Source organism: Rhinolophus hipposideros, assembly GCF_964194185.1.
Source record: "Rhinolophus hipposideros genome assembly, chromosome: 16".
In the NCBI taxonomy this organism is placed as follows: domain Eukaryota; kingdom Metazoa; phylum Chordata; class Mammalia; order Chiroptera; family Rhinolophidae; genus Rhinolophus; species Rhinolophus hipposideros.
In genome coordinates, this window is record NC_138062.1 from 8,693,085 (window position 1) to 8,713,074 (window position 19,990).

At 33.6% G+C, this 19,990-nt stretch overlaps 1 protein-coding gene across 2 annotated transcripts in view; it reads left to right on the forward strand.

Moving 5' to 3' along the window:
• ABHD18 (abhydrolase domain containing 18) overlaps positions 1-19,990 on the forward strand; it is a 40,517-nt gene that overhangs the window by 13,573 nt on the left and 6,954 nt on the right. The window contains exons 2-10 of one of the 2 annotated variants that reach the window (XM_081076398.1): positions 1,565-1,673; positions 2,312-2,396; positions 5,848-5,948; positions 10,445-10,523; positions 10,625-10,719; positions 12,292-12,309; positions 15,381-15,519; positions 17,383-17,472; positions 18,121-18,222. In XM_081076398.1, the coding sequence (XP_080932524.1) occupies positions 1,582-1,673; positions 2,312-2,396; positions 5,848-5,948; positions 10,445-10,523; positions 10,625-10,719; positions 12,292-12,309; positions 15,381-15,519; positions 17,383-17,472; positions 18,121-18,222 (801 nt within the window). In that variant the 5' untranslated portion in view covers positions 1,565-1,581. Of the gene's footprint in view, positions 1-1,564; positions 1,674-2,311; positions 2,397-5,847; positions 5,949-10,444; positions 10,524-10,624; positions 10,720-11,091; positions 11,133-12,291; positions 12,310-15,380; positions 15,520-17,382; positions 17,473-18,120; positions 18,223-19,990 lie in introns of those variants that run through there. The other variant, XM_081076397.1, reaches the window with a different exon arrangement.

A 19,990-nucleotide genomic window follows, 5' to 3' on the forward strand; every position in this document is an offset into this window, starting at 1 on the left:
TTCATAGGAGTCTACTAATCAGGATACCAGTTTATATATAGTGGTAGATATATATATTATAATAAGCTGGGTATGCATTATGGTTTTTTTCCCTAGCATTATTATGCCAAAACCAAATTTTTATGTAGAGTAAAATTGAGTAACACATGGAAATTGGGAAAAAAGAGAGGTGGATGGTTGGTAGTAAAAAAAAAAAACAAAACACTAAATGCCATACTTTGGCTAAAGTGTATTGCCTAACAAGTACATTTCTAGTAAATGTTTGTTCTTGGTCCTGATATTTGTGAGAGACAGTATAATGTGGTTTTGCCGCTCCAGATATAAAAACAGTGAAGTGTCAGCCTAATTGATGGAGTTAGATTGTACACCTATGCAAACAAAGAAAAGCATTAAGTTAACCTTGTAGTTTGTTACAAATCAGAGCAAAAATATAAGTGCTGGTTCCAAAAAAACATTCAAAGTAATAGATAAGTATTATTAAGTCCCATTGATGGAAATACATATTTTCATTTCTCATTTTTCTAAATAGAATAAACTCTGAAGCTGAATCAGGGTTTGCCTAATCAAAACTACACCATTCAGTTTGAAAAGACAGAGGTAGATATATTGGTGGGGGGGGCGTGAAAGAGAAGGGGAAGACCTTAGAAATATTTGGGAAATATAAGAGATACACAAGTAGTAGTATTAATTATTACCTTTCATGCACAGTAGTAGGCAGTGTAGTGTAGTAGTCAGACCTTGAGCTATGTGCCTGGGTTCAGTCGTAGTTCTGTCTCCCACTTGCTGTGTGACCTTAGGTAAATCATCTACCCTCTCTGTGCCTCAGTTTCTTCATCTTGGATAATAGATCCTTCTTCATACAGTTTTTGGGGGGCTTAAATGTGAACTTGTGTGTGTGTGTAGTTTTCAGAATGGTGCCTGGCAAATAGTGTACAGTATTGTGTATTTGGCACTACTATTTTTGTTTGTTTCTCTTTTTTTCTTTTAGCTACTAATATAGTTATCCAGCAAATACTGAGTGTTTTCTGTCAGTCACTGTGCTGAGCATGGGAAGATTGTGCCCTAGTAGAATTCATAGCTTAGTGATGCTCAGGGTTCTCTTTAATCTTTTTCTTTCATCCCAGTTCCTTTTTTTTTTTCCTTTGTCTTGTATCTTATTACCAAAAGAATAAATTCAAGGTTCATAATTTAATCTCAATATTTAATTTTTCTTCCCAGTTTCTCTGAGATATGATTGATATATAACATTGCATTAGTTTCAAGTGTATAAAATAATGATTTGATATATGTATATATTGTGAAATGATTACCACAGTAAGTTTGGTTACCATCCATCACCTCACATAGTTACATTTTTGTTTTCTTATGATGAGTACTTTTAAGGTCTATAAGGTAAATAAGTGCTGGGGATGTAATATATAGCATGGTAACTCTAGTTAACTATATTATATATTTGAAAGTTGCTAAGACAGTAGATCAGTTTTTAATTTTTACCTGATATTTAAAGAGATGGTTAGAAAATTGACCTGCCTAAAATAAAATAATTTAAAATTTTGTTTCACAGATGTTGGTTTACTACTAATGGGTGTGAGCAAGTTAGATGTTCTATACCGGAGACTTCTCCTCACAAAACTTTTTATCAGAGGATGGGGAAGGCCAGAGGATCTCAAAAAGTAAGCATTTTTTTTTCTAAATGTTTGTTCTTAGTTTATTATTTTAGTAAACATTTAAAATTTTATTTCGGTTTTAAAGCCCTCTACTATAAATGTAAAATGATTGGAAAATTAAGTATTAAACTATATAAAAATGAAATGATTTCATTTTCTCTTTTTAATTATTTCTCTCGTTTTAAGTCTTATAATTTGAACTGTTTTAAAAGTAATTCAGTTGTAAAAATAAAGAGTTCTCCAAAAATATAAACAAGATTTTTTTACCTTTAATAATTTTTAAGTTGATTAGAATTTCCAGGGACTGAGCATTCTTGGGTAAATTGAATTTGTAATGACTATAAAGCTGGAACATACTACCATTTAGCTCATGGGAATATAAGGATTTAAGAAAATAAAATTTCAAGATTGGTTCTTTTAATTTTGGTCCTATATATGTTAATTACTTTCTAAACGATATTTCTAATTTTCACCTGAGATAAAAGGCCAGCTTGCCAAAAACCAACAGTCTAATCTTTTTCTCTGATGATTAAAATTAAATTTTAACATGTCTTATTAACTGGACTTGCTAATTTTTAATCACTATTCATCAGTCTCAATATAATAGTTATACTGAATTTTTTCCTTTTGTTCCCCCCTAACAGACTCTTTGAATTTAGAAAGATGATTGGAAATCGAGAAAGATGTCAGAATCTGGTTTCAAGTGATTATCCAGTATACATTGATAAGGTATTCAGATTAAATTCTAATTTGACATAAATATGTGGCAAGAAAAGGTTGAATGTTAAGAGTACCATAACTATAAACACTAAAACATGGGTACAGTATAGACTTTTCATCTATTACTTTTAAATGCTATGTGTATCCTAACTGCATGTTTATAATAATTATATTCATGTATATTTGGGAGCATATATTTAGTACTTGAGTAAAAGATAAGAAAATATTTAGGGCTGGATCTTTTTGACGCTCATTTTTTAATCTTTAGACTCAGGAGGGTTATATTGTTCAATATTTCGGGTGAATTGTAAGTAACATAGGAAGCACTCTAGTTGGAGAGTCAGTACTTGTTTACATCAATTAGCCTGTGGTGAAAGGGGTTTCCTTATACACACTTTCGCTTAAGGCCACAGAACCTATTGTTAACGTATTAATGTATTTGAAATAGGTTTGTTTTTAAGCAACCATATGTTTTTCTGTAAAATACTTCTAGGTTTATGTCATTGGATACTAGGGGTATTTTGGGGGAGGGAGTACAAATAGGTGGCCTTCACATCCCTCACTGTCCTCAACCAAAGTATCTCTACTTTCATCTCTTTTATATATTGGATATCTTTAGAAGATTGCATTTTTGAAAAGTGTTCCACCAAACAACCAAAATGTCCTTCAATAGATGAATGGATAAAGAAGTTATGGTATATATACACAATGGAATACTATTCGGCGTTAAGGAAAGATGATATAGGAGCATTTGTGACAACATGGATGGATCTTGAGAGTATAATGCTAAGTGAAATAAGTCAGACAGAAAAAGCAGAGAACCCTATGATTTCACTGATATGTGGTATATAAACCAAAAAGAACAAGACAAACAAATGAGAAACAAAAACTCATAGACACAGACAATAATTTAGTGGTTACCAGAGGGTAAGGGGGTGGGGGGTGGGTGATGAGGGTAAAGGGGATCAAATATATGGTGATGGAAGGAGAACTGACTCTGGGTGGTGAACACACAATGGGATTTATAGACGATGTAATACAGAATTGTACACCTGAAATCTATGTAAATTTACTAACAATTGTCACCCCAGTAAATTTAATAAAAAAAAAAAAGAAAAAAAAAAAAAAGAAAAAAAAAAAAAAAAAGAAAAGTGTTCCACCACTAAAAACAATTTTAACTGGAAATCCCACCACCATCTAATGAATGGTTCCTTCTGTATCTTCTGGATTTAGAAAATTTCTCCCTCAAATTTTACTATTTCTATTTTCTCTATTTTTTTCTGTAAAAAAAATCATAGGCTTTAAAATAAACAAATTTAAAGTATACCAAGTAAAAATCAAAACAATCTTAATTTCTGCCACTTTCCACCACCAACCATATATCCATTTCCCTCCCAAGAAAGTGTTATTGTTAAGATTTTGGAATGCATTCTTACAGATTTTCTTCCTCTCCCCACCACCTCTCTATCTCACTCTCTCTGTTTTCAAAAATCAAAATATAATTCACATATCATAAAATTCATGCTTTAAAAGCGTACAATTCAGTGTTTTTGTTTTTTATTATTCCCAAAACGTGCAACAATCACCACCATCACTGTCACATTCCAGAACATTTTTATTGCTCCAGAAAGAAACTCTGTACCCATTAGTTGTCTCTTCTCATTTCCCCAGCCTCCCACCTGCTGGCAGTCACTAATCTGCTTTCTCTGTGGATTCACGTATTCTGGACATTTCATATAACTGGAATCATATACGTGGCCTTTTGTGTCTGGCTTATTTCACTTAGCAAATATTCAGGGTTCATCCACGTTGTAACATGTACAGCACTTTATTTCTCTATGGCTAAATAATATGCCATTGTTTGGATATATGACATTTTATTTATCCATTTATCAGTTTATGGATATTTGAGTTGTTTCTACTTTTTTAACTATTGTGAATAATATGCTGTGAACATTAACTTACAAGTATTTTTATGGATATATGTTTACAGTTATTTTGGGTATATATCTAGGAGTGAAATTGCAGGCTGATATAGTTATGCCATGTTTAACTTTTTGACAAACTGCATCTGTTTTCAAAAATGTATCATTTACATTCCCACTAGCAGCGTACAAAGGTTTCAATTTCACTATGTTCTCATTACAATTTGTCCTATGGGTGTGAAATGTATTTTGTAGTGAGTTTGATATGCCTTTCCCTAAAGACTACGATACTGAACATTTTTATGGGCTCATTGGCCATTTATATGTCATCTTTGGAGAAATAGCTATGAAATATTACTTGCCCGTTTTTAATTGGGTTGTCTTTTTGTTGTTGAATTGTAGCTTGCTTAATTTTTAAATCTATATTATGTATGGCTCCAAAATTGTTTTTTTCTTACCAAATTGCCTATTATCCCAACACTATGTGTTGAATTATTTTTCCCTTTCACATTAGTATATTATCGTTTTCTAAGAAATCTTCTTGCTGGGTTTAAAACAAACAAAAAAAGGACTTAGGTCCATGAAAGTATCCTAAGATTATTTTGGGAAGAGCCATGAGCATACAATCAGATCAGGAATACCTGAAAAGGAAGCGTGATAAGTAAAAACTAGTTCAGTCATATATCAATGGGTCTTATAAAGCTGCAGCATGATCAACATAGCATGATATTGATTCAGAAATAAAAGATAGGCTAATAAAACCTAATAAACTATTAAAAATATGTCAAAATTATGAAAATTTACTTCGTAATAAAGTAGCATTTTATATCATTTGCAAAAAATGTGGATTATTTAATAAATGATATTGACACAACTGGCTAGAATTTGTGTTCAGGTAAAGCTGGGTGTATATAGCATCGACAGACATGGTTTTTTGTTTCTGATTTTAATGAAAATATGTGGTGGTTTACTGCTCATTTAATTTTGACTATTGGCGAGACAGATTTTTCTTTACTTAAAAGAAAAGAAAAAACTGAGGGGAAAATAGTTTAGGTATTGAATATTAACAAATGCCTTTGCTATATATGTAAATGTCACATTTCTCCTCACTTAATGTATTGACATGATTTATTATATCAATAGATTGCTTGAAAATGAGCCATTCTAAATATTTGATATCAACCCATATGTGATTGCAGTAAATTATTTTTTACAATTTGTAAATTGTTCTTATGTTTCCTATTGTTAAATTTTTGTAGCTAGCATTTTATAATATTTGGAGTTACTGCATATCATTGTATAAATGAGGTTTATTTATAGTTTACTTTGCCAACTAGGCTGTATTAAAGGATACTGAAGGAAAAGGAATCTGTATGAATGGGAACCAGGCCTTTAGAAAGCAGAGTTGGGGAAAAAGGATACATAATAGGCACTGAAAAAAAGTTTTTAATTGAATGGTGGTATAGAAAAACATCTGTGATAGATCAAGATATCTTAGTCTACATGTATTCGTCTTGGTTTTGCTTTTCTTTTAGATTGAAGAACAGTCTGACTGTAAGATACTAGATGGACACTTTGTTTCTCCTATGGCTCACTATGTGCCTGATATCATGCCCATTGAATCTGTTATTGCAAGGTAAGCACTTTTATCCAGAAAGTTAAAGTAGTAAATTGATTGTGTTCATTTAAAATTATAATAATATCAATACCATGTTATTTGAAATTACTTAGCATTAATTACAATAGTTACTTAGCATTATTCCCATTACACATGGCGTGAGAGTAGAGTAAAATTAAAGAGCTTTAGTATGCATCTGAACTTAAGTTGTTACCAGCTTAAAATATATTGTTATAAATATAAGGTGTTTTGTGTAAGTCTACTGGTAACCACAAAACTAAAATCTATAATATATGAACAAAAAAAGAAAGAAAATAAGCATATCATTACATAATGCCATCAAATCACAAAGAGAAAAAGGTGAGAAGGAAGAAACAAAAGACTTATAAAACAGCCAGAAAATAATTAACGAAATGTCTGTAGTAACTCCATAGTTATCAGTAATAACTTAAAATGTAAATGGACTAAAATCTCCAGTCAAAAGACACGGAATGGCTGGGATAAAAAAGAAGAAGACCTAACTCTATGCTGGCTATAAGAGACTCATTTCAGATGTAAGAACATAAACAGAGTGAAAGTGACGGGATAGAAAAATATATTCCATACAATGGAAACAGAAGAAAGCAGAGGTTGCTAGACTTATATCATACAAAATATACTTTAAGATTGGGATATGAGACAAAGGAGGTCGTTATATAATGATAAAGTGGTCAATCCATGTTTACAGTGATACAACATTTGTAAATATATATGCACCCGACATAGGAATGAAATATATAAAGCAAATATTAACCGACCTGAATGAAGAAATTGACAGCAATACAATAACAGGGAACTTCAGTACCTCACTTTCAATGATGGCTACATCATCCAGACAGAAAATCAATAAGGAAATTGGACTTCAACTACATGTTAAATTAGGTGGATTTAACAGACATTTATAGAATATTATATCCTGCAGCAGCAGAATACACATTCTTTTCAAGTTCACAAGGAACACTCTCCAGGATAGATCATATGTTAGGCCACAAACAAGTCAATAAATTTAAGAAGACTGAAATCATATCAAGCATCTTTTCTGACCACATTGGTATGAAACTAGAAATCAGTTACATGAAGAAAACTGGAAAATTCACGAATATGTGGCGATTAAACAACATAATACTAAACAACCACTGAGTCAAAGAAGAAAATCAGAAAAACACCTTGAGACAAATGAAAATGGAAATGAAATGTACCAAAAGTTATGGGATACAGCAAAAGCAGTTCTAAGGTCAAAAATCATAGGGATAAATACCTACACTAAGGAAAAAAGAAAGATCTCAAACAACCTAACTTTACACCTCAAGGAACTAGAAAAAGAAGAACAAATTAAGCCCAAAGTCAGTACAAGGAACGAAATAGCATAGATCAGAGCAGAAATAAATGAAATGGGGACTATAAATATAATAGAAAAGATCAATGAAACTAAAAGCTGGTTTTTTAAAAATATAAACAAAGTAGATAAATAAACATTAGTAGACTCACCAAGAAAAAAAGAGAAAAAGACAAGTAACATATGATCTTACATGTGGAATCTAAAAATAATAATAATAATAAAGATAGATAGATAGAATACATTGGTAGTTGCCAGATGTGAGGGATGACGAGGTGGATGAAATGGGTGAAGGTGGCCAAAAGGTACAGACTTCCAGTTATACAATAAGTCATGGGGATATAATGTACAGCATGGTGGCTATAGTTAATAATACTGTATTGTATATTTGAATGTTGCTAAGTGAGTAGATCTTCAAAGTTCTTGTCACACACACACACAAAAGAATTTTGTAACTGTGTGGTGATAGATATTAACTAGATTTATTGTGGTGATCATATCACTATATATATATGTATGTATATATATAGAGAGAGAGAGAGCGAGGGAGGGAGAGAGAGAGAGGGAGGGAGAGAGAGAGAGAATCATTATGTTGTACTCTTGAAACTAATATGTTAAATGTCAATTACGTCTTTTTTTTTTAATTAATTTTATTGGGGTGACAATTGTTAGTAAATTTACATAGATTTCAGGTGTACAATTCTGTATTACATCGTCTATAAATCCCATTGTGTGTTCACCACCCAGAGTCAGTTCTCCTTCCATCACCATATATTTGATCCCCTTTACCCTCATCACCCACCCCCCACCCCCTTACCCTCTGGTAACCACTAAATTATTGTCTGTGTCTATGAGTTTTTGTTTCTCATTTGTTTGTCTTGTTCTTTTTGGTTTATATACCACATATCAGTGAAATCATAGGGTTCTCTGCTTTTTCTGTCTGACTTATTTCACTTAGCATTATTCTCTCGAGATCCATCCATGTTGTCACAAATGCTCCTATATCATCTTTCCTTAACGCCGAATAGTATTCCATTGTGTATATGTACCACAACTTCTTTATCCATTCATCTATCGAAGGACATTTTGGTTGTTTCCATGTCTTGGCCACCGTAAACAAAACTGCAATGAACATTGGCGTACACGTGTCTCTATAGAGAAATGCTTTTATATTTTTGGGGTAGATACCCAGGAGAGCGATTGCTGGGTCATATGGTAATTCTATTCGTAATTTCTTGAGGAACCTCCACACTGCCTTCCATAGCGGCTGCACCAGTCTGCATTCCCACCAACAGTGTATGAGAGTTCCTTTTTCTCCACAGCCTCTCCAACACTTGTTACTATTTGTTTTGTTGATGAAAGCCATTCTGACTGGGGTGAGGTGATATCTCATTGTGGTTTTCATTTGCATTTCTCTGATGATTAGCGATGTTGAGCATTTTTTCATATGTCTATTTGCCATTTGTATATCCTCTTTGGAGAAATGTCTCTTCAGGTCCTCTGTCCATTTTTCAATTGGGTTGTTTGTTTTTTTGTTGTTGAGTTTCATGAGTTCCTTGTATATTTTGGATATTAGCCCCTTATCAGAGGAACTGTTTGCGAAAATCTTCTCCCATTCAGTTGGTTGCCTCATTATTTTGTCAATAGTTTCTTTTGCTGTGCAGAAGCTTTTCAGTTTCATATAATCCCATTTGTTTATTTTAGTTTTTACTTCCATTGCCTTTGGAGTCAAATTCATAAAATGCTCTTTGAACCCAAGGTCCATAAGTTTAGTACCTATGTTTTCTTCAATGCAGTTTATTGTGTCAAGTCTTATGCTTAAGTCTTTGATCCATTTTGAATTAATTTTGGTACATGGTGACAGATAGCAGTCCAGTTTCATTCTTTTGCACGTAGCTATCCAATTCTGCCAGCACCATTTATTGAAGAGGCTGTCTTTTCTCCATTGTACGTCTTTTTTTTTAAAGAGACTTTGGAAGCTGGAAATGGAAAGCCATCAAGATCTATGTAGATACTTCCCTTTCCTGTGTGCTTCATGGTCTCTTATCTCTGCTTTATGACCCATATCCATGTCATTTCTCTGTGGCTCAGCTAGCTCTCTCTGTGTTTCTCATACAGCAGACAAAAATACAGCTACCACAGCCCCACAGAGCTTCCATTTTCAAAAGCCCAACAGACGCTTAACTAGAGTCTGTCTTAATTCCAGATTATGAAAAGAGCAAATCTCATTGCCCTAATTTAGCCTACGACACCTGGCCTGGTCATTTGTGTAGAGGAGCTCACGTGGCCTATACTCATTCATCATGGGGCTCTGGAAACGATTGTGAGAAGACACTGTAATTTGAGCAAACTTTTTAATGAGCCTCTACTACATGTGTGATCAGTTAGTACTGTCATAAAAGATTCCTATTAATTTAAAGCTATTCTCCAATAATAAAATCTCTAAGTCCATTGCCATGGGACAAAAGGAAAGCACAAATAATCACAGAGATGTCCAGCTTTCTGCAGAAAACCTTTTTTTAATGTTTCCATTTCCCCCAAATCTTCAAAATATCAAGAAGCAGGACAATGTTGAGAGTGCAAGACGAAGGGAGAGTGTTGACATTGATAGTTTTCATTAGGAGATTGAAAATTAAGAGTTGGTTCCCATGAGCACAAAGTAGAAATAATCATCGAAACCATACTAAATGTATTTATCTATGTTCTATTCAACAGTTTATTGGCAATAGATAACTAGTGATATTGTCCCTTGCCCAAAGTAAGCTCAGAATTGCAGTTTATGTTGCCTGAGAATGCAGCTACAGTTGTTTTCTAAAACTTAACCATATACATTCATGTTTTAATAAAATAAGAAAATTTCATTATGCATTTTGAAAGTTGTGGTATTGAACAAGGTGAAAAATAATTACAATAAATTCTGTGTTTATATTGTAATTGAATATTTTACTATCCTACATAAAGCAAATTTGCAATATCTCTGGTACCTTTAGGCAAACATTAATTAGTCAATTACAATTTGAATGTCAAAATTATGAATGATTTTTCTCCTACATAATTTAATTATGAAACTTCTAAGAATTGAAAGTTTGCATTAAAAGTTTTTTAAAGAGAATTCACTGATGTGTTTTATTTTAAACAGGTTCCAATTTATTGTGCCTAAAGAATGGAACAGCAAATATAGACCTGTATGCATTCATCTTGCTGGAACAGGAGATCATGTAAGACTATTGTAACATTTAATCTCTGATTTGACAGCATACTCCCCATTAACAGATGTGGTTATTACATTTTTTATGTCTGTCATCTTTTCTTTCCTTAGCATTACTGGAGACGACGAACACTGATGGCTCGTCCTATGATTAAAGAAGCCCGGATGGCTTCTTTGTTGTTAGAAAACCCTTATTATATCCTTTTGTGATACCTAGAAATCTTTTATTTATTTATACAAATCATCAAAAGGAATGATAGATAGTAGCCAATTTTTCTAAATTAGTTAAATTTAGTAATCAGTTCAGAAAATACTTAAGAAGCAAGAATGAAGTAAAAAATTGTTTCGTGCCTTAAAAAAACAAAGGATTGTGCTTCTTCTATTGTCTAATAAAGATAAATTATACTTCTGTTTTCTGTCAGACTTATGCTGGATTTCAATATTAATAAGGTAAATGTTTGCTATTAAGGAAACCCTCATGTTTTAAATGCATTTACATTTTAAGTATCAGTTGAGGTTTAGAACAGTTCTTAACTTAATTTTCAAGATGACGTCAGACTATACGCAGAAGAAGAAATGAAACTGATGCGCAGATATAAAGAAATGTTCAACATTGCTGGTAATGAGAGAAATGTAAAGTTAAAGCAACAATTACCAAAGATTAAAAAAAAATGAAACAGTAACCATAAGGCTGTTGAGAAATGGGCACTCTCATTACTGATGACTGAATATCAGTTCAACCCATTGGGAAAGCATTTTTACCATATTCATCAAGACCCTTAAAAAAAAAACTGACATCCCTTGACAGTGATTTTCATTCTGGGAAATTTATTCTAAGGATAAATTACTAAGGAAAGAGAAAATGATAGAAAAGAGAAAAATTATTTAGTTTTATTTGTAATAATAGTAAAACATTAGAAATAGCTTAAATGTCCAATAATAGAAAAATGGTTGAGAAAACTGGTTCATAATATTGGAATATTATGCAACTGATTTTGTTACGTTTATTGCTTTACCACGCACTACCTATATGACCTTGGACTTGTTACTTAACCTTTAGTACCACTTACTACCTGTATGGCCTTGGACCTGTTACTTAATCTTTAGTACCTAATGGTAATGTGAACAATCCCTTAGGTTATTCAGAGTATTAAATAGTTAATACTGTCTAGAACAGTACCTGGTAAATAATAAGCATTTAGTAAATTGTAACAATTAGTTATTAGAAAGTTTACAGTAATATATGAAAACTATTTATAATGCAAAAACAGGATATAAAACTATGGTATGACCTAGGTATGCAAAAAAACTGAAAACGGAAAATTTATTCAAAAAGCTGCAAAAGGAAAAATACTGGAAATACACCAAGATATTAATATAGTCTGTAGATAAAGTAGTTTTACTTCTAATAAGCCTTTCTGTATTCTCCAGGTTTTCTATAATAAACATATAAATATAAAAAAACAACTTCATTTTAAAATTAAGTTGAAGATTGAACAGCTATGAATATGCTAAAAACATCAAATTGTACACTTTAAATGGGTAAATTGTGTGGTATGTAATTATATCTCAGTTAAAGCCATTTAAAAAGAAAAATAACAATTAAGTTGAAAAGTCTGAGAACTTCTAAATAGCACATTTGAGATAACTAGGAAACAGTTATTTTAGTATTAAATTGTCTTCAACTTCAGTTTTTTTGTTTAATGTGTTTTGAAATACAAAGTATATTTAATTATTTTAAAACTTTCTCTTTGACCCACATTCTTAAATGGCTGCAGGAAACCCAAGGACCAAATGTAAGTATATGTCACCTTTGTTTTTGCAGTCTTTATACTGAATTTTAAGCAATATTAAAATTTTTGGTAGTCTTTGGTTAACCATTTGTAAGTTTAATCTCCATGTGTTATTGGGATACAATATTAGGAATGTTAACTTAAATTTTTATTTTAAGCTTTTTTCATTTTAAATATCTGACACATACAAATATCTTAATAGGCTGACAATATATTTTATTTATAAAACTTTAACTGAAGAAATGATAAAACATTTTCCTTTTTAAAGTACATTTACTTGTGAAATTAAACACTCTTTTTATTCTTGCAATGCATAATGTAGGTAATCTGAAGGTAAACTTTTTCTTCCTGGTCTTATAAAATGCTGAACTTTGAAGGCATTTTTTTTTGCATTTCTGTAATCTACATTGTGTTTAATTTTGATTCATTCAATAAATATCTGACCCCAAACACTGGGAAGACAGCAACAAAAAGACTTCATTAGAGCTTCTTTTCTAGTGTGGGAGATAGATAAAAATAAATAAGATAATTTCAGATATTTATTAATGCAGTGAAGAAAATAAAGTGGGATAAAGAGTATAGAGATTGGAGTGGGTACAGGGTTGGAGCAATCTTAGGTATGAGGACATGATATAATGAGAAGGTCAGCCCAGAGAAGGAAGAGTAAATGATGAGCCCAATGGAAGCACCAGGTGAGAGAGTCGTGCCAAGTGAGATGAGAAAGGTAGGCAAGGACTAGATTAGGAAGAGCCACCATGATTCAAACTTTAAGTGCAGTGGGGAATCTCTGGAGGATTTTAAGAAGAGGAGTGATCTTATTTATGTTTTCAAGGGCTTGTTATAGCTTATTGGGGCAAGAGTAGCAGAATTCTCACCCCCAAAAGGGGATGAGAGAAATCAAATAGGAAGTTAGTGCAATAATGCTGGGGGAAGAAAGAGCAACTTTAAGGGGGTGGCAGTGTAGATGCAACAAAGTTCTAATGGATTTGAGATATAATTTAGAAGGTGAAAGATAAGACTTGTTGATAAATTGGATATTGTTGGTAGGAAATCAGAAGTTCTGACTTGGACATATCTGTGATGTTTGTTAGGCCTGCAAGTGGAGAAGTCACGTAAGGAGTTTGGAAAGGGATGGAGGTAGAGTTAGTGTCTGTGTGGTCATGTCATAAAACAGGTATATAGATGAAAGTGGGGTGGGGCGGAGGCAAATCTGTATCCTGTGATTAGGTAGATTTAGAACAAAAATTTTGTAAAACCTTGTGAGAAATTAAAGTCCAGGCTAAATAGTTCAAGAATTCTTACTCTGGAATCAAACTCTGAATTCAGAACTAGGTGTGTCATTTTTACCGTCTACAGGTGTTTAAAAACCAAAAAGAGTTTATTGTGTTATAGTGAGAAGGAGAAAAATTATTTAATGGAAACACTCTTGACTTTGGCTTCATACATATGCAAGTTAGAATTGTAACTTGTCATTTGCTAATTGTAGGACCTTGGCCAAAGTATGAGTTACCTCATTTACAAAGTGGGAATACTATATAATGTCTCCATTGCAGAATTATTGTGAGAATTTTAATGTTTATAAAATATCCTGTCACATATTATGCACCCAAGAAATATAATAATGCTCCAATGTATTTGATTTTTCTAAAATAATTCATCATAAGAAAGAAATGGCTTGCAATTTAAATAATAATAATAAACAATTCTCTCTTTTAATGTCATCTTAACCCTATTTTCATCAAAAGTGGTTAAATAATTTGAGACTGGGTCCATAGTTGTATGGACCTCACATCAGTAACTTCTGTATAAAAGAACAAACTGAAGTGGACCTGAGAATTCAAACTTCCATTCCAGGTCAAAATAAATAATCGGGAATTATGTGATCATAAAGAGAAAATTGGAATGAGGACAGGAAACAAACATAAGGGTAAAAGGGCTGAATGAAGCATGAAGCTTCATCATGCTTAGATGAAGCATGAGCGTGATCTATTTTGACATAAGATAGCATAGTTTCCATAAGGAGAAGCCCTGCCTACGGGCTTAGAGCTCTGAGAGAATGCGGTAGGACAGTGTTTGAGAATTCTGTTGTTAACATGGCATTCAGGTGCCACCTGGATCTTTGCATATAATTATTCTACGTAGACATACATAACCATTGATAAAATGAAGTTTTGTACAGTGTAACAAGATTTTATCCAGTAGCCAATTATGTATGTTTTTATATGAATTAAATTTTGAAAACTAGTTTCTAACTTGGTCACTTTAGTAATAAAATAATATTGTTTCTTACTAACATATAACAATGGTTCTGGAATCTAAAAAGATGTATTTAAGTACTTCCTATAAGGAAAAGTACTTTCATGTAAAAGCAGTTTCTAGAAATAAAAATTTCCAGTTGAATTGGTCTTTCTTTAAATTAAAACATGTATTTTTATAAAAATTTATTTTTCCAATATTGTATTATATTTATAACTTAAGTATTTTGTGAAAACAAGCAACGTACTTAAGATTATGGTAATACATGAGCCTAGTATTAGGTTAAATTCTTTCACATTCCTTTTTTAAAAATGTTATGCTTTAAGTTATATTGTATTAAGTCCTTTCTAAGGACTTAGATCAATAGTGGTAACTTAACTAAAAATTTGCAGTATAGAAATATTATTTTCCCACAAATATTTTAACAGCTTTTTAAAAGTGCCATCGAATAAATAAGATTTTTTCTGAACTTCAAAATAGTTAAATAGTTGAAATTCAATAAAGATTATATGCTTTTGAGCAGATATAACTTGTAAAACTAAGTTTTAGGTGACTAATACTATGTCAAACAGTATTAGTAGCATTCTTAATTCCATCAACTTAGTCCATTGCTTTACTTAGCCATTTGGTCCTTTAAAACAAAAACTTGGGGAGCATTTGAGATCTTGCTCCCCGTTTCATGTAGTCGTTTGCCTCAAATAAATTCATAAAAATTCAAAAACAGAAAAACTTGAAGTCTGGCTGCCTGCTATAAATTTGCATATGTTAATAAAATGTAAATACATAAAATAATTTTCTTTTTTGTTTTGTGAGGCTAGGAGGTCCAGCTTAAAAAACGTGTCTGACCTATTTGTGATGGGAGGAGCTCTTGTTTTAGAATCTGCAGCTCTCTTGCACTGGCTAGAGAGGGAGGGTTACGGACCTCTAGGAATGACCGGAATATCCATGGGAGGACACGTAAGCCTTTCATTCAACTGATTTTTAATTGTGATTATGTTTATAAGATCTAGGGAATCTAGTTATTTTAAAATTTCATTTTAGGTATAGAATTAGTTTTGGTGAAAACAGAAACAGATTCTAAAATTTCATTCCAGTTATGAAGTAATATTATTTTTTTGTGTGATTAAACATTGATTGTCCTTACTCCACAGTTCTATCTCAGGTATTCAATGTTTTATTAAAAGTTGATTATAAACTTAACACAAGGTTCACATATAAATGTCTCGTTTTTGGTAAAAATGGCTAATTTGGAAAATACTTTTCATTTATCTCTTATCTCTATCCCCAGTACCACCAGCCTATTTTACTTTCGTCTTCCAGAGTGTACTCAAACAGCCTCCTAATTGGTTTCTTGTCTCTAGTCTTTTCTCTTATTCATCTGTTTCTTAACAGTTGTTCTCCACCCCGTAGTGATCTTCCTACATCTGATCTCTGCTCTTCTGCTTAAAACCGGCCGCAGGCTTGTTGTTGCCCCCGGCTCTAGCTAGGCCGGTGCTAGCGTCCTTCCAGTGCCCGGTCCACATCCCTTCACCCAGCTGAATGACAGCTTGCTCCTCTGGTTCTAATTTAGAGCTTGCTTCCTGTGAGAAGCTCTGCCTGAGTCCTAGCCCTCCTTACTCCTGACTGTACTTCACCTCTCCTTACTGTACTTCACTGTACTGTGATTAGTACTTTTTGAGCAGTCTGTTTGCTCCAGTGAGAGCCAGGAATATGCTCTGGTTCATTACCTGCACATATTAGTCACTGAGTACGTTAGAAAAACATAGTTTGTTGTAAGTCATTTCAATTATAAATTTAAGTTCAAAAATTTACTCAAATTTAAAGCAATTACCAAAGAGTGAACCTGATAATATTAGCTTCAAAAACTTACTCAAATTCAAAACTACTACTACCAGACAGTGAAACTGAAGGGTGAAAAACGATTTATTTTCCTATCTACGAGTGTTTCCATTGTTATAATATAGGTTGGGGCTTTACAATTGCACCTGAACTGCTTACTATCTCTTAGCTGGTTTTCCCACCTCAGATCTCATGCTCCCTAACCAATCCCATAAACGACTTTTAGCTTCCTTGAATCACTTCTTGAAAATGCCACTTGTTTGCTCAGGCCTCTACTAGTTCCCCGTTATCTACAGAAAAAGGGACCTGTCATCTGACCCTGATCATCTTTCCAGCCCTACCTGTCTCCCTGGCCCACTGGCCTCCTGTGCCCCAGCGACCAGCCAAGCTGAAGTCTACTGGCTGTTCCCGTAGCAGACTCTGCTTTCTCACCATCTTGCCTTTGATCATACTGTCGTCTTTATGTGGAAAACAACACCCCATCTTTCATTTTCCCTTCTCTAAACACACACATTACATATTTTATATCAGTTATATATTCTGCTTTGTAGTTTACCACATTCTTGGCACCTTTCCATCAACTTCAAGGATCTGAAATTTTATAGTTGTCATTTTGCTGTACCTGAGCAAGTCACTCAGGTAATGTGTGCTTTGCCTGCTGCCCAGCCTCTGCATCTCTGCATGTTTGCTCTATATTTACCACTATAAAGTAGCTCTCTGCGAAGGGTCTTGAGGTTACTTAAAATTTTGTAATATACTTTATTGCTTTCTAAGGGGGAAGTTATAGGTCATTGTTGAATTTATAATTTGGGAAGTTTAAAGAGGTTGCTAGACATTCTCAGCAGTGTTTAGAGACTTTGTGTTCATGTCTTATCTCACCAACTATTACACAGTGTTCTTGTTAATATTAAATATTTTTTATTTTAATGACTAGAAAGTTTAAACAAAAGCTCTCTAACTGATTCTGTTAACGTATTACAGATGGCTTCCTTAGCCGTATCCAATTGGCCTAAGCCCATGCCATTGATTCCATGTCTCTCTTGGTCCACAGCTTCTGGGGTCTTCACTACGGTAATTGAATTGTAATTAATATTTAGATAGCTACATATGATTAAAGGTAATTGTTTGGGGGCTCCCAAAATCATCCCCAGGTTTGGTCATTCACTAAAAGGAATCACAGGACTCAGCATGTGGTCGTACGCATGACTAAGACTTTTTACAGCAAAAGGATACAGTACAGAATCAGCAAAGGGAAAAGGTGCACAGGGCAAAGTCCAGGGGACGCCAGGCCCAAGCTTCCAGTGGACTCTCCCAGGATGTGTGTGATTCCTCCAGCAGTGAGCTGTGACAGTCCATTAGTGCAGCTTGCTTGGGGCCTAGGAGTCCAGGGTTTTCCTCGGGCGTCAGTCAGTCACACCCTCTGCCTAGCATGTGCCAAAATTCCAGAAGGAAAGCAGGTGTTCAGCAGAAACTACATTGTTTGTACAGGCACCTTGGGCCCAGAGACCCACTTTATCCTTTAAGAAGTTTTATATCAGGGTAAAGAACTATTTATTAGTCAGGTTCCCAGACTCCAGTCAAGGTCCAACCTTACAAGCAGGCCTTTCTAAAGATAGGAAATCTTGAGCTTGCTGTTCTCTTATCTGCACAGTAATAATAAAAATTTGGGACAAAATGCTCAATGGTGTGATTTGTTCTTAATTTAGTTTGTTATTTCAGGGCGTGCTGAGTAAATCAATTAATTGGAAGGAGTTGGAAAAGCAGTATTGTACAGAGACAGTTTATGAGGAAGAAATTATTCACATGCTTGAATATTGTGGAGTAAGTATTTTTAATTTCTGTATAACATGGGGGGAAGTTGATTGTGTTTAATGACTCAAATTTTTAAGAAGAATTGTAATTTCTTAAAAAGCAGTCCTATTTTTTACTTTTTAAAATAAAATACAAATTTAAAAAATAATGAAATAAAATACAGATACAGAAAATTATGCTAAGCAAATGTATGGCTTACTACATATTTCTTTTAAGTGTCTTTTAATCTGTAAGTTCCCTTCCATAACTTTCTTTCCCTTAAAATTTGTCTATTGAGAAACTTGGGCTATTTACTTGTAGAGTTCTTCACAGTCTAGATTTTTCTGATTGCATTCTCATGGTCCAGTTTAGCGTGTTCCTCCATGCTCTGTGATGCCTGAAAATTGGCAACTGGGTCTGGAGGCTTGATTAAACTCAGTTTTTATTCCTTTGATAAGAGTATGGGAAGCATATAATATCTGGTTGTCTCTTTTTTGTGGTATAAGCCTCCATTCATGCTTAACTGCCTGCAGTTAATTTTTTGAAGGTTGCAAAATCCTGATATTCTAATCCTTTCATTTCTTTTTCATTTATTTGAGTACTTTCATAAAACAGTACTTCTCTTATCTATTATTTGGTTACCTAGTAGTTCATATAGTAAAGGCAGGAAAAATGTTTGATTCTTTCCCTTAATTTGCCACTTTTCAGGATAATGAATTTGTTCCCTATTACACCCCTAAGTGACCAATTCTATTTATGAATTTTTTTCTTTTCATAAATTTAAAATTTTCACACAATCACTTTAAAAGTTACTAAGAATGACAACAAAAAAATCTCAGAAAGAAAAGGGCTTTTTTGGGCTGGCCCGGTGGCTCAGGTGGTTGGAGTACATGCTCATAATGCCAAGGTCATTGGTTTGATTCCCACATGGGCCAGTGAGCTGCGCCCTCTACAGCTAAGATTGTGAAGGACAGCTTTCCCTGAAACTGGGGTGCCATGAGCAGCCGGAGGTTGGTGTGGGCTGCTGTGAACTGCTGTGAGTGGCCCACCGACGACTGGCGACTGACTGCCTCCGCTGGGGGCGAGGGGAGCACAAGGCTCATACCAGCATGGGGACACAACTAGACTGAGAAACAATGGCTTGAACCGGAGTTGGGGGGGCGGAAGAAAGAGAAAGGGAAGAAAAGGGATCTTTCTACTACCGTGTTTCCCCGAAAATAAGACCAGGTCTTATATTAATTTTTGCTCCAAAAGACGCATTAGGGCTTTTGTTCAGGGGATGTCATCCTGAAAAATCATGCTAGGGCTTATTTTCCGTTTAGGTCTTATTTTCGGGGAAACACGGTATCAGTGAGGAGTTCTTATTTATAATTTCATCACTTACAAACCTCACTCTTACAAAGTAAGTCTAGTTAATTACTTGCCTAATAGCTCTACCTGCTAGTTAGTTCTTTGTGATCCACTATACATACAATCAGAGATACTTGTATTGGAGAGCTTATGAGAAAACTTATCATGCATTTTTTTAAGGGAGGTTCATACATTTGACAGTTTTTCAGTTGAAATTATGTTATATTTATAAGTCCTTAAATTTAGTACATGCTTCTGAGATTTTAATAGGTAATATTTTTTGTGATAATTTTTAATTCTTAGTTCAATCTGAGACAGGGATTTGGAGTGGCTGGTGTATTACTACCAAGATACACTCGTAAGACTTTTGGTAATTCATCTATTTCCAAACTTTGGCAATAAACACGTGAGGCAGACGAAATGATTTATTGTTCAGTAGGAAACATTT